Source organism: Astyanax mexicanus, chromosome 14, assembly GCF_023375975.1.
Source record: "Astyanax mexicanus isolate ESR-SI-001 chromosome 14, AstMex3_surface, whole genome shotgun sequence".
In the NCBI taxonomy this organism is placed as follows: Eukaryota; Metazoa; Chordata; class Actinopteri; order Characiformes; family Acestrorhamphidae; genus Astyanax; species Astyanax mexicanus.
Genome location: NC_064421.1, coordinates 13,382,106 through 13,396,662, shown reverse-complemented (window position 1 = coordinate 13,396,662; position 14,557 = coordinate 13,382,106). Strand labels below are relative to the sequence as shown.

The 14,557-nt window shown below is 38.0% G+C and overlaps 1 protein-coding gene across 2 annotated transcripts in view; it reads left to right on the top strand.

Moving 5' to 3' along the window:
• The window catches only part of LOC103024277 (latent-transforming growth factor beta-binding protein 2), a 164,604-nt gene that overhangs the window by 103,786 nt on the left and 46,261 nt on the right, over positions 1 to 14,557 (top strand). For both annotated transcript variants that reach the window (XM_049463974.1, XM_049463973.1), the window contains exons 10-16: positions 2,996 to 3,118; positions 4,851 to 5,015; positions 7,449 to 7,784; positions 9,177 to 9,196; positions 9,297 to 9,330; positions 11,048 to 11,143; positions 13,832 to 13,957. In XM_049463974.1, the coding sequence (XP_049319931.1) occupies positions 2,996 to 3,118; positions 4,851 to 5,015; positions 7,449 to 7,784; positions 9,177 to 9,196; positions 9,297 to 9,330; positions 11,048 to 11,143; positions 13,832 to 13,957 (900 nt within the window). The remainder of the gene's footprint in view (positions 1 to 2,995; positions 3,119 to 4,850; positions 5,016 to 7,448; positions 7,785 to 9,176; positions 9,197 to 9,296; positions 9,331 to 11,047; positions 11,144 to 13,831; positions 13,958 to 14,557) is intronic.

Genomic DNA, 14,557 nt, shown 5'->3' with positions numbered 1-14,557 from the left:
CCACAGAGAAAAGCAGCTAACAGCTCTATTAAAGAGGATGACATGGCATACAAGCTATTTAGCACCATGCCTTTCTTCATAACAGAAGTAGCAAAACATTAACACACCAGCACTCTGTAGCTTTATGAGTCAGACTTGCATCATTACATTATACAGGAGAGCGATTTCTAACACTCAAACACTCAAAGTTAATGCAGTAAACAGCATTATGTCCACTTCAGATTAATAGGAAAGATTTGGCAGAATTTAAAAGAATGTTGTTCTCTAACCTAATGTACTAATCAGTGGATTTATTATAATATTATTTATTATAACCTCTAGAAACCTTTTATTTTGAGTCTTCAAACTGTATACATTCACTGATACCTGAACAGTACATTTCTACCATTTAAAATACCATTTAAACTGTACCCCTTGCTAATCAGACACCGCCATTAACACTACCTTATTGTTTCTACACTCACTGTCCATTTTCTCTGCTTAATTACCATTTAGTATAATCTTATAGAGTGGACACTGTCTTATAAAACTACTCGTATATATTCGTTGAAGCTAATACAGAAAAATGGTGAGACAGTGAGTGCACAAACAACGGTTCACATTTTTGTGGAGTTATGAATGTAACTTATTTTTAAGATATTGATCCACACCCTTTACGTCCCCTACTCAGCCTTATAAACCCTCATTTCCTCTTCCTGCATGTTGAACAACTTCGCACCCTCCTCCTCCCCATCTTCCCCTCTTTTTTCTGGTATCTCTTCTTGTGGTGGGGTTTCAGCTTCATGCTTCCCAGCGGAGCTGCCCCAAACTGCTGCCCAAAACCTCTGAGTTCGCTCCCCCATTCCACCTTTAAGGGCATGGGAAAAGTGCCTGGTACAGTGGTTCTTCAGATACAAGGATCATTTATTTGTAAAACCTTTTAGAAATAGTTCTCTATAGCATTAAAAAGCTTGAACTAGTGTTATGAATAAAATAACTATTTTCACAGCTATATAGTAGAGATATATAGGAAACAATCAGTATATTGAGGTGTTGCAATGTTATGCTTTGCAGTACTGTCAATCAATTCTCAAAAACATAGTATCAATGTTTAATGAATAGTTTATGCATAAAGAACATTGGTTATTTTTTGTGTTAGCCAGTGTTGAACTCTTTATTGCCTTGCTTACTTTATTGCAATATATTACAATTTACTGTTTATTTCATAAACCCTGTTATGTGAAATGTTTTATCGATCATAAGGGAAACGAACATACCAGAACTGTGAGAAATCATCATAAAATATAACAACCTGAAATATTATTATATTTGTATTCTGTAAAATCTCAGGCAGAAACACCACAAGATATTATGTCATGAGTATTGAATGTGGAAAAGCTGGGCAGTGTGGCCTTGCAGGCTGTTGCTGTGCTGACTCCCATGGTCACTCTGTCTCCAGCGAGGCTTGGTCAGGTCTCTCCTGCAATCAGTTTTTCCACCCTGATTCGCCGCAGGCAAACAGAGCTGGCGACATGCTGATTAATTGTTATTGGGAAAAATGGGGGTGGCAGCCTCTTAGGCTCCACTCCACAGAGCTGAGGGAAACAGCCCATCATTGTCCAGAGAGAACAAGAAAACAAACTGTTTGAACAATGGCATAATGGCAGGATTTACAGTACCCACAAATCAGTATCAGCCTTCTACGTCCCTTGGAAGCTAATTCTAGCCAGAAGCCACAGGTCATAATCATTACCACCCACTGCACTGTCCATTACATATCCCCGGTACACAAATGACACTATCACGGAATGTTAAACACCCAAACTATTTCGGCAATGGAATGTCCCATCCCTTTGGCACCCAATATCAGGCCTCACTCGTTGTCAGAAAAACAACTAGAAGGAGGTAGCCATGCCAGACAGTCATGGAATGACTGAATGCCAGTGGGTCATCTTCATTGATAAGTACCACTTATCAATTGTCTTGGTGGAGACAACCAACAAATTCATATGTGAAGACACCATGGTCAGCACCAAGATCAATGGTTTGGTCTTTATTGCAGGCACTTTGTTTCTGCAACCAGTGGTTCTACCTTCTACAATCTGGTCCTACAATCTGGTGTGCTGTTCCAGCAGGACAATGCTCATCCACATACTTATGCCATCTCAAGAGCTTGCGTCTTGCCTCTTCTTGCCTAAAGAGCTTGTTCCTGCCACAGATACTACTATGCCATGGCGAGCTGCATCCCCAGACCTGTACCACTCCAGCCTACCACAAAATTTGTAGGAATTGCAAAAATATTCAAGCTGCAGGTGATGGAATATTGAAGGACACCATTCAGAAACTCTACAACTCCATGCTGAGACAGCTGGCATGTTGTGATGCATGTGTTAGACACTACTTCTGTAAGTGTATCCCAACAAACATGACAAAGGGTCGCCTATAACAGTATACATTTTGAATCATTTATTGTGCCTGGTAACCTTTATGTTCCTTTTTTTTTGGTTTTGAGTGCAGCTATTTTTGCAGCCGTATCTTTGGCGGTTATATGCATGCCAGTGTAGCTGTCATTTATTTTTTCTTTTCAAACAGATCATCTATGCCCACAAAAAGTATGAGCGAGAGAGCAACTGAAAGAGAAAACCCTACCATCTTCTCGACTGTATCATATTGCTTACAGAACTCCGCCACTCTCTCATGTCTTTGCCAGTTATTCATATCTCTGATCAAACCGTCTTGCCAGTGTGGAGCTTGGACACCTATCAAGGCATAATGATAACAAAGAATCATGTTCAAATACACTCCTCATAAACCATCTCAGATATCCCTCATAATTTCCACACATAGCCTAATCCAGATTGTCAAATTTGATAAAGCAGGGGGAATGGGGGTCATTGATGAATGTGTTTGTTTTAATTCACTTGGTTTATTATAAGATCAAATAAAATGTTATCAGATTATTCCAGCAGACATAAATCATAGTGAGCTGATCTTTACTTTTCACTCTCTTGGACAGATATCAACGAGTGTCTGATGCCTGGCATCTGTAAGCATGCAGAATGTCTCAACACCAAGGGTAGCTACAGGTGCACGTGTAAGCCTGGATACATGCTGGATCCTGCCCGCAGCCACTGCGTCTGTAAGTGACCATTACACACACTCCATCCTAAAAAAAAAATCCTGTCCTGTCCTGACCTTGGCCTTGTTTCCATAAGGCATCTTAGTGATAAGCACACTTTAAATTGTTAGGGGGCTAATTGTAATACTAATTGTAAAAGAGCACCATTGGCCTTGCGCTCTGGGTGGGTAGATGGCACCCTCTGTCCACTTTACTCCCAAGGTGATCAGCACAGTTTTTTCAGCACAGGTATCTGTTGACTGATAAATCAGAGCTGGGTGGCTGTGCTTTCCTCCAAGAACACTGGCTACCCAGTAATGCTGCATCAGCGGCAGTTTGAAAATCCCACCTTCTCAGAGCGTATTTCATAAGGCAGATGAATAGAGATAGATAGATAGATAGATAGATAGATCCTCCTCAACCTTGTGACTCACACAAACTACGCACACACACACACTTGCGCCTTTGTCTGTATGCGCAAAGTAAAAAAAAAAAAAAAGTTCAATGGGCGGCTTAAGTAACGTGCAGTAACGGGGTGTCGGAAATGGTAACGGAGTTATAGTGAAAGTCAGAGTAATTAGTTAGATTACTCATTACTGAAAAAAGTAACGGTGTTAGTAATGCCGTTTATTTCAAAGCCGTTACTCCCATTACTGTGGAGGAGGCATGTGCTAGTCTTCACCCTCCTATAGTGTTGGGGGCATCACTAGTGAAAGGGGGAGTTCTAATAAGTAGGCCGGGTAATTGGGATCAAATAGAGATGGAAAAAGTGGTTCTTCTATGGTATTACCCAAAGTACCTTCTTTTTACAAGTGTAGAACTCATGTAAAGGACATGTAAAAGAGTTTAATTCTGATCATTTTGTCGTCCCTGTGGTGCACAATTGATTTCCACAGCTAATTATTTTGACGGGCTTTTCTTCTACTTAAGGCTAAACATTGCACAATGTTTAAAATATGTCTCTGAACATTGCTGGAAAGATTGTCGCCGGCCAATAAAAAAAGCATGTCTCTAAAATGGTGACTTTGCATGAGAAAGCGAAAATGTTTTTCCAAACAATGTTAGATCATTTCTGTTCGTCTATTAGTTCTGAATTATTTACACATTGCACAGAGGAGCTACAAGGTTCAAAAATGTTGATGCACCTATGCTTTCAAATTCTTTCCACTAGAAACTGAGGTAGCACTTCCTAAAAATCCTGTATTCATAATGTATTTAATAAAATTAAAATATATTGCATCATTTGAGACACATAACACCTTATAACCACATTCATAAGCTTATATACTTATGTACTTGACACGCACAACATGCTATAAATTACAACGCGACTCTTCAGAAATGCAGGCTTTATAAGGCCACATTATTATGTACAATGTTCTTACGAACATGTTATGTATGCTGATGTTAGTACATATTGTCACTGTTCAATAAAAAAACATAAAAAATAAAGCATTACAAATGCATTCATAATGCATTATGAATATATGATTCATAATAAGTATTACTGAGATGAATTGTACAGTTTTTTCACACTCATGCGAGACATGAGTTATGTTGTAAAATGTCAGAACATTTCATAATGAGCCAAATATGCACTGACTCGTGCTTCCTGAGAACAGAACTAAAAAACATTGTATTAAATTACTAAACTAAGCAAGTAAATCTGCTTTGTGTTTTTTATTTTTTTTTTGGACATTGCTTGTGTTTGGACACTGCTCGTTTATTGATGGTGGTGTTGTGATGTTCACAGCGGATAAAGCAGTGTCCATGAATAAAGACTCCTGCTACCGGACAGTTTCAGCAGGCACATGTAGCCTCCCACTCACCCTGAAAATCACCAAACAGATCTGCTGCTGCAGCCGAGTGGGCAAGGCCTGGGGAACCAACTGTGAGAAATGCCCTGTGCCTGATTCAGGTATGTCATTCTTATCTATTGTTGTTACTAAATCAGAGCACAGATGATTCTGTGTATGCAGTGGCATGGTGGTGTCTTAATGTGTGGGTGTACAATGCATTTTTAGAGCCCATTTACCCGAAATCTGGGCTTTTGGACTTGTTGTTAAGAACAGTCTGGATGGTCCTTTTTTTGTTTGGTCAAGAGCTAACAGGGTTTGGGTACGGTCATGGAAAGCCTGGAAAAGTCATGGAATTTGAAAATAGTAATGTCCAATTTTGGATACATTTAGGAAAAATAAAAAAATACACAAAGTTTTTTAAAAATCATGGAAATTTGGTCTACAAATCTTAGTGTTTTTGTTATTGAAAATCTATTTTGAACTCACAAATACATCAACACAGAGTTAATTCAGCAATTTAGCCCTACATAATGTAGCTCTCAGGATCTGACACACTATTTATTAGTAAAGATTGTGTGTCAACATTTTTATCAGATTCATTTTAGATCCCTGCAAAAATCAATTTTGATTATAGTTTTAGTTGATTTTTGGTTTTATTGTCCATGTCTTTTTCTCCACTGATGTTTAAAAATCGTATGGTCATGAAAAGTCGCCTTGAAGGCGTGGAAAAGTCATGAAAAAATCATGGAAATGTATTGGTTAAAAAGTATATGAGCCCTGACCTAAGCATCATTTTTATGCTAAAAAAAAACCTTTTAATACTGGTTCATCCAACCACAGTACATGTATTTACTGTATTATGGTCCTTCCCAGATGCCTCTGAGCCACTTCTCGACATAAGGCCTTTGTGGTCTTAAACAACTCCTGGTTCCTTGGATCATTTAACAATATTATGCACTGCAGAGGGAGAAATATGTGTATTTCTTCCAATGTATTTGAGGAACAATATTGTTAAACATTTCAGTAGTTTTCTCACACATTTGGTACTTTCTCCTCCAGCCCTTTGTTGACTTTACTTGTTTAACGTCACATTACTATTAAGTTTTAATCTCATTACTCACCTTCATCCTCTTTATTCCATAGTGTCTAAACACTTTTTTGATTTGGTGCAATAAATGTGCCACAGAGTTTCAAATGGGGGAAAAATGTCAACCCCTTTGTCTTTCTCCTGATCTTATCTTCAAAGACAAAGGAGAGTCTTACAGATTTATAGACATTGTCACAGCAGGCAAGACCTCCATGCTGAGCAAAGTCAGTAGAATGAGCCATGGTCAGCATAAATGTAAAGCAAATGGATGAAGTGACCATGAGCTCTGGATCCAAAAACTATGTGACCTCTCATCTTCTTTATCCATCTGTTTTGAGAGAGACAGTGGAAATCAGAACAGTATGCTGGAACATCCAACATATCTTCAGTTAGTCATGCTCTCTGTAATGCAGGCAGGACGGGATTTCAATTGAAAACCTATGATGAATGGATCTTCCTCAAAGTATAAGTAAATGATAAGTATTTGCATGAAATCCACCATGTCTTTGGTTTCGGTCAGTACGCTTTGATTAAATTGTGCATTCATAACTCATTCTTAGTTTGTCTGTGGGTGGCAGACTTGTCTGAAATCCTGTGTTTTATGGCATGTAGCATGTACTGCATGGACAAGTATTATGTGTGTCTTACCGTGGACACATTAACATCAAGGATTTTGGAGAAAGCTCTTTTGTGTGAGGCATGATTCACATCAAGCAATGCTTCTTAAGAACAGCAAACTCAAAACTGGTGTGCTTATTTTTTAGGGCAGGGCAGCTTTAACCAACACCTCCAATCTCATCACATCCTGGCTCCAATTAGCTTTTAGAAAAGTCATTAGCCTAGGGGTTCGCATACTTCCCCCCCCCTCACTGTGAATGTTAACATGCTGTGTTCAGTAAAACCATGCAAACATAAATTTTGTTGTGTGGTATTAGTTTAAGCAGACTTTGTTTGTCTATTATTGTGATCAGAACATATTTTTATGACATTTAATGACCAATTTATGCAGAAATCCATGTCATCCCGAAGGGTTCACATACTTTTTCCTGCTACTGTATACATATATATATATTTATATATATATATATATATATATATATATATATATATATATATATATATATATATATATATAACAATAATAATATTAGTCTATTCCTTTTTGATTCGGACTCATTGATGGCTACTTCAGAACTCTCCAGCACTTATTTTCCATCCATCTCGGGGTGCTTTTCTTTTTTTTAAGTATGTTAAGGGGTCATTGTCCTGCTGAAAGATCCATGACCTTGGACACAATCCCAGCTTTCTGACACTGTGCCCTATATTGCAACCCAAAATCCTTTGGCAATGGCTAAAACTGGCTTTGGTCGTAGCCCTACACACTAGGATTGAAGCAGTGAATCGCTTTAGATTAAGGCGTCTGCCAAATGGATAACTAAAAAAAAAATGTGTTTCATTTCCACAGATCACTTTAAGGAAATCTGTCCCGCAGGCCACGGCTACACCTACTCCCATTCAGACGTGCAGATCACACTGAGAGAGCTGGAGGACGAGGAGCTTAGCCGAGTCGAGTCTTTCTTTCCTCAGATCCCCACATATCCTCTGCCTGACCAGATCCCTTTAGAGCCTCCCCATCACACGCCCCAAATACCAGTTTCTCCTCGCCCTCCCTACCACCACCCTCAGACTCCTACAAGACCACAGCCGCAGCCTGGACAACCACCCAGAACAGCACAGGTCCCTCATCATCCTTGGACTGACTTCCAGCACCCTGTACACGTGTCTCCGTCATTACCTGATGGTGAGTATGAAACTACCCTTTAAAATCTACAAAAATTAAAGTTGTTTGGGTTTGAATGAAGAAGTACCACTTTTGGATCAATAGTTGATTATTAATGTTGTGTAAATGCGGCAGTAAAGAGTGCAGTAGCACAGTCTATTCCTTTGTAAATTGTCATTTTTTGCATCTCAGTGTTTTCCATGGCTACAAACCAGCTGTAAGTTGTTAACCATTTTCTTTACTTTTTTTTAAGGAGCTTTATTGAGAAAAAGTATTACACTAAATAATAATTCACAATACACACCAAAAACATTCACATAATATTACAATATCATTATTATTTTTATTTTTATGTTTAAAAAGTCAAAAAGTCCCATTTTTGTCCTTATTGATTTCTCATATCAATAGTCCTCCAGTTCCCGCATGATTTGATTAAAAAACAATGTCACTGGAAACAAAAAACTTAATCGATTGTCTTCTTAGTTCATCCTAGTTTTCCATAATTGAAATTAAACAATACATATGATCAATCATTATATATCTTTTTTCCTGTTTTGTAAAGGAGTCATTAAATAAACCATAAGCAACAGCGTACATGTATAGATCCTATACATATATCTTATCCTAATATTCCTTGATCCACAGTGTCACATGTTTAGCAGGAATACATTATAAAAGTCATTACCACCCACAGTGGCAGTTCAGTGGGTTGTAATGATCATGCCCGGAAGCACCTGGCTAGAATTGTTCATGCAGACAAACAAATGTCTGTCAAAATCACATTCAGTGGATTATTTGATTGTAAAAGCTGGTGTATAACATATACTAATACGCAATTTCTAGCATGAAGTGACTTTTATGGATTCATTAACCCTGATTCACATCTTATCACTCTAATTTCAAAAGATCATACATCTCCATTTGCTTATTCCTCATATGTCCTGCATCACATTCCCTAAGCTTTAGGAAACAGATCCTAATCCACAGAGGCCAATCATCTGCAACCTTCGAGATTTCTCTGAAGCATTCCTCTGATTTATTGTAATGAGATAATTCACTGGCATTGCTTAGGCCAGGTGATTCATATGAGAACACTGTAAATATTTATGATTTTTTTCCTCATAAACAAAAGTTGTGTTGTCTCCTTCTCCAGTATTTGCATTTTTCTGTATAGTAGAGCTTGTTTTCAGTCTCTGCTCGCTGTGGGAAGCTTAAGGGATGAACGTGGCCTAAGCTTTGTTTTATTAGAAATAAATACATTAATATGGGTTCTGGAGATACACGTTGAGCTGAGCTTACTGTGCTAACGGTAATGTGTGTGACATCACTGTGAGTTAACCTACTTTCTTCTCTCTTTTCTTCTCATCTTTCATTTCTTTTACTCTTCTTTTCCCATGGATGCCCTCATTATAGCTGATGAAACCTGGAATGTGGTAAGATGACGAACAATTTATGGCATCTTTACATATATTTACATGAGTTATAGTCATATTTTATTAATTAATAATATTTCATTTCATTTCATCCCAACAGCCAACCTTCACAGATCCACCTCTTGTATATCCAGGTATATTTTTTTATTATATTTAGTTTCTTGGTAAACACTGCTGTTTTCATTTACCATATTATTTTACATTTGAAAAGGAAAAAGAAAATAAATACATAAAATAGGAAAAATAAAATAATGATTCTGTGGCATCAATACAAACTGCACATACTAAAATATTTGAAAATATGAATTTCCATAATTCAAAATGTATTAAATTAAATATCAGTAACATGGTACATTAATAAACAGTACTTGCGGCAGAATATTTCAATTTATTTATCTAAACTTATTAATTGACACTAGTTAAGATCAGTATTTATTCCTGTCTAAATTCATTATTTACAACATTAGTAAGTTTAAAAGTGTAGTAAGTGTTTAATATTGTCCTAACTAGTATCAAACAATAATTAATTGAGACATTATTTAAGCATTTAACAATTCTACAGTTTATTACTGTTATAAGTACTATTATTTGTGACCTAAAGTGTTACCTAAACAACATGAAATCAAATAAAAATATATATAAATAATAATGATTTAGTACTAGTTATATTCATATTTAAAATGTAAAAGATGGTTAGATTTGATATATACATATATACTAAGATGCAATGTGACATGAAGTAGAACTGTATGTGTCCCGTGACTTTTGCCATGTCCCAGGTAAGTTAAATAATACTGCACTGACCTTTGAAATATATGTGGGGAGCTCCTGCATTGAATGTGGAAGTGATTTCTGCCGGAGTTGCCCATATGCTCACATGCAAATCCCACAGGTCAGTGCAGCATTCTTTACTCTAGCTTTAATGGGACATTTTGTAATTTTTGACTGTAGATTATCTAGAAACATTACATTAACCAACTGTTCATTCGTTTCTCTCCAAAACTGCTGTAATTTTACAGCCAGCCAGACAAAACAAAGCGTAGTCCTGGGACGCTGGGCTTTTCATTTATTTTCTATAAATCCTTCTTTTAAAAGTTAGGCAACCTGCAATTGGGTCCTACTGCCAATGAAAACACGCAGAAAGCTCACATGCACCATTCTGGAGCCCTTTGGGCCCCTGATAATCTCTCTGATTTATGAATGTTTTTCTGCTGGTTTTAGCTGGCAGATCCATATACTTTATTTTTTATGTCTGTGTTGCTACTGTTTAGGAGTAGCTATTAGAAGATAGCAACACATTGTTAAAGACTAACACCAATCAAGCATAACTTTATGACCATTTCTTAGTTTCTACACTAATTGCATTTTTTAAGATCTACTAATTATATAGAATAACTTTGTAGTTCTTTAATTACAGACTATAGTCCTGTTTTGGTTTCTCTTGATATTTTATTGTCCTTCTTTCACCCTGTTTTCAACTGTGTGTTGTGCTGGTATAAGTGTATTAGACCCAGCAGTGTCCTGGAGTTTTAAACACAGTGTCCACTCACTGTCCTCCACTCTTTTAGATACTCTTACCTAACGGGTTCACCTTCACATAGATCTGTCGGTCATCCTTCAGTGCTTCATCAGCGGTCACAGGACACTGCCAATAAAAATGGTATTGGTGGACTGTTTGTAGTGTCCTGTGGAGTATTGACCATTGAAGAACAGGGTAAAAGGAGGATAAAGTATGCAGAGAAACTGAAGCACTGTGGTTATTGACTTGTAAAATAGTATAACTGATTTTGCAACATTATCTGTGCGTAGAATGTGCCAAAATATTTTTTTTTTTTTTTTTTTTTTTAACAGATGTAAGGGAGGTCACTCCTCAATCGCCCACCCACCTAAAGCCAGAGTCTAACAGCCGGGACACAGCTCCAATAAATGTTGCCACACAAGCCACAGGTCAGTCACTGCAGACACAATGTGGAAATCATTATTCCTCCTATAATCACAGCAAGCTCTTCATTTCATCCTTCGGTCTTGTTTTTACCTTGGAGCGATCTGGAGCAAATCCTCTTAAAAACATTGTTTTGATTGGAAAAAGCTTCCCTCTCTGCTTCTTTCTGAGCTTCTCTCAAAGGACAAACTTAAAAGAAGAATAATACACTCTTTAACAAAAGATACGTGCAGGTTACTGAAGCTGGCATATCAGCGGGTTTTATAAATTCTCATTTTTTGGTAAATCTGGTGAACGGGCAGGACAAGGAAGTGTTACAGTCTGGCAGAGACATTTCTGGGAAACCCTAGCAACACATGTGGCGGCTGGATATCGTATACATATCGCTGAGCTGCTAGTGGCCCTTACGTCACTACTTGGGGTGACCGGCTGTTGTATGAGATGGCTAAGATCATCACATCAGCAGTTCAGGAGCACTGTGTTGCTCCACAACAATGGCATGATTGAACGGCTTAACATGACGCCTCCCTAATCAAATGTGGCTGTTTAGATCCCAAATGGAACCTGGATTTGTCACTAAAGACAGTATAGTTCCAATGTGCAGAGCAGTCCAATTAGACAACAGTGAGTTGTTAACTGATTGCCTAAAGGAAGGGCAACTTGTCGAAACAACCATCCTGTTTGTAAAAGACTAATGACGTGTCCACTTTAAAGTCTGTCAACTGGAAAATATATATTCAAGTGCATTGTAAAGGCATGTCTACAGGTACACTACCCAAAAGTAGCCTTTGAGTGTTGTAGTGTTGCGGCAAAACCCAGCGTCTAATCAAGCCACACCTGTAGTCATTTTTATTGCCCGTATCTGAGACATAACATTGGTCAGTGAGTGTAATTCCATGTTTTGTTCCCCTTTTCCTTTACGAAATCATTCTTTCTCCAATTATTATTAACCTCCTAATCCATTCCTAGCATTTAAAATCAATGCAAATATTATGCCGTCATCTTAAATGTATTCCTACCGCTTGCCAAAGTGTGTGAGGTGGCTTACATTCTTTCAACAGGTCAAGTTTTGAAAGTTCAAGCTAAGCTTGTACAGGCTGTTGTGCTCTGTAGGCCAGCCAAGCTCCATCTATTCAGAGACACTCAGTGGGCGATGAGGCAAACAGTCAAAGCAAATGTGCGTTTTGTAATTGGAATAACATGACTGTGTTTCAGAGTCTGAATACACTCCGCTCGTTTCCAGATTGTCATTTGAATTGCAGAATTGGGACAGGGCCCGCTCTGTATGTAGAAATTGAACTTCCAGCTCTGTGTGTTTAGAAACAGAGAGCAAACCTGAGTGAAGGCCTCGCTATTGCAGCCAGATGCTGCCTGGCCGCTCTAAATGCCTCTCCGGCCTGACACCAGTGAGTAAAAGGTAAAGGTAGTACTTACTTCTAGAGAAGCAGGTGGCCACTGGTCAGAGCGCTGTAAAACGTGACCCTAAGCCCCCTCATAAAACCCGCTCTTCTGTTTCCATTGTGAGAAACATTTTCCAGAGGGATACACGTGTCTGCTGAGTAAGAGGGTGTTAGTGTGTGTTATATTGCTGGGTGCAGTAGCAGTTTCACTCTCAGTGATCTACTACTGTTCATTATTGTGCTGTAAATTACTTGTGAGTCAGAATGCACTAGTCAGAGATCGCAAATAAGATTACAATAAATCTGAGTGGAATAAACCTCGACAACTCAATTTTCATTTCAACTAAAATTTAAATACAGGTATGTACTGTACAAATGTTACAGTAGAATACATTACCATCATGAGAACAAATTATAATATACATATAAAAAATATCGATTATTATTATTACTATTATTATAAATTACTATTATAAAATTTATACAATACAATATATACCCTACCAAGTTACGACATTCAATTCAATGTTCTTTTTTTCCCTTTCATACATTGTAAATTAAGATCAAAGCCCTTCAGTCTATGAAGGAACACAAAGATTCATGTAGTAACTTAAGTGTTAAACAAACCAAATACTCTATGAAGCATTTAGGTGCTCTGCTCTGAGGTGATGTTAACTTGCAGATTCTGAGACTGGTAACTCTGATGAACTGATCCTGTACGGTACAGGTAGCTCTTGCTTTCATTTCCTGGGCCGGTCCTGATGAGTGCCACTTTCATCATAACGGTTTTTGTGGTCTTTGCGACTGCAGCTGAGGATACTTTTAACGTTTTTTTGGAGTGACTGACCTCTATGCCACTTTTACCTCTTCACAACACATCTGATGCTCTCAAACACATTAAGAGGCAAGAAATGCAAGTAATTAACTCTTCATACGTTCAGCACAGCTGAAAGTCATTCCAGGTGACTCTACCTCATAAAGCTGGCTTAGAAAATTCCAAGAATTGCAAAGCTGTCATCTAAGCAAGAGGTGCAACAAAAATATTAATCATTTAATTGTATCGAATCTTGGTCTAGAATTTTAGAATGCTGATGCATTGAATAAAAAAAATTAAATGAAATTGTCTTACTGATCAGAGATTTACACGCCTCACAAGAAATGAATGGACTGTAACTGACCGTTTCACAGATAAAGCTTCCCTTCTTCTTTAAAGCATTTTAAAGTCTTACACTGAAGTATTCTGAAATTTCTGAAAAGTCATTTTTCACCATCGTCTTAAATCTCTGCTTGCAGACATTGACAAGTGTTCCCTGACTCCAACCATCTGTGGACCAGGCCAGTGTGTGTCGGTGCAAACCAGCTACACCTGCTACTGTGACCCAGGCTACAAACTCAACGGCCTGCAGACCACCTGCATCGGTAAGCCTCTTTAACCACCACTGGAGCACGGTTAGCATAGCCTGAAAGCGCTTTACTGAGTGCGGCTCATTATTCCAGAATGAGCAGGATTCTCTCACAGCTCTGCAGATCTAGCGAGTGCCTGAGAGAATCCTGAGCAGAGGGAAAGTGATCCATTGTTTATGTTGAGCCGTGACGTCTAACTGTACAGCAGAAGCCATCCAAAGGACTGCTCTGCTGCTGTCCTATATGACTTCATACAGCAATCGCTATCCAAGTTAAGCCCCGGCTCAGGCCATCACTAAGGAATGCCTGCTTGCTGGATTGGCCCCAGAGGGAGAGGTTACTTTGGATGTGTGCTGCAGCAGTATCATACATATTCAGAGTCATATTTGTTGTTTTCATTTCTTATATTTTGCTTTAGAATCCATATATTCATAAATTTTCTTTTTGTGTTTTATGTTAAATTCCTTTAGGATCCTAATATGCAGCTTACTGTATATACACTGACATGCCAGAAGTCATGAGATAGCAGTATGTAAACTGTTAATGAAGTATTTTCTCAGAAAAATGGCTTTTAAATGCCCTCATCTAATCAGTCTTGCTTATAATCGTTACCTT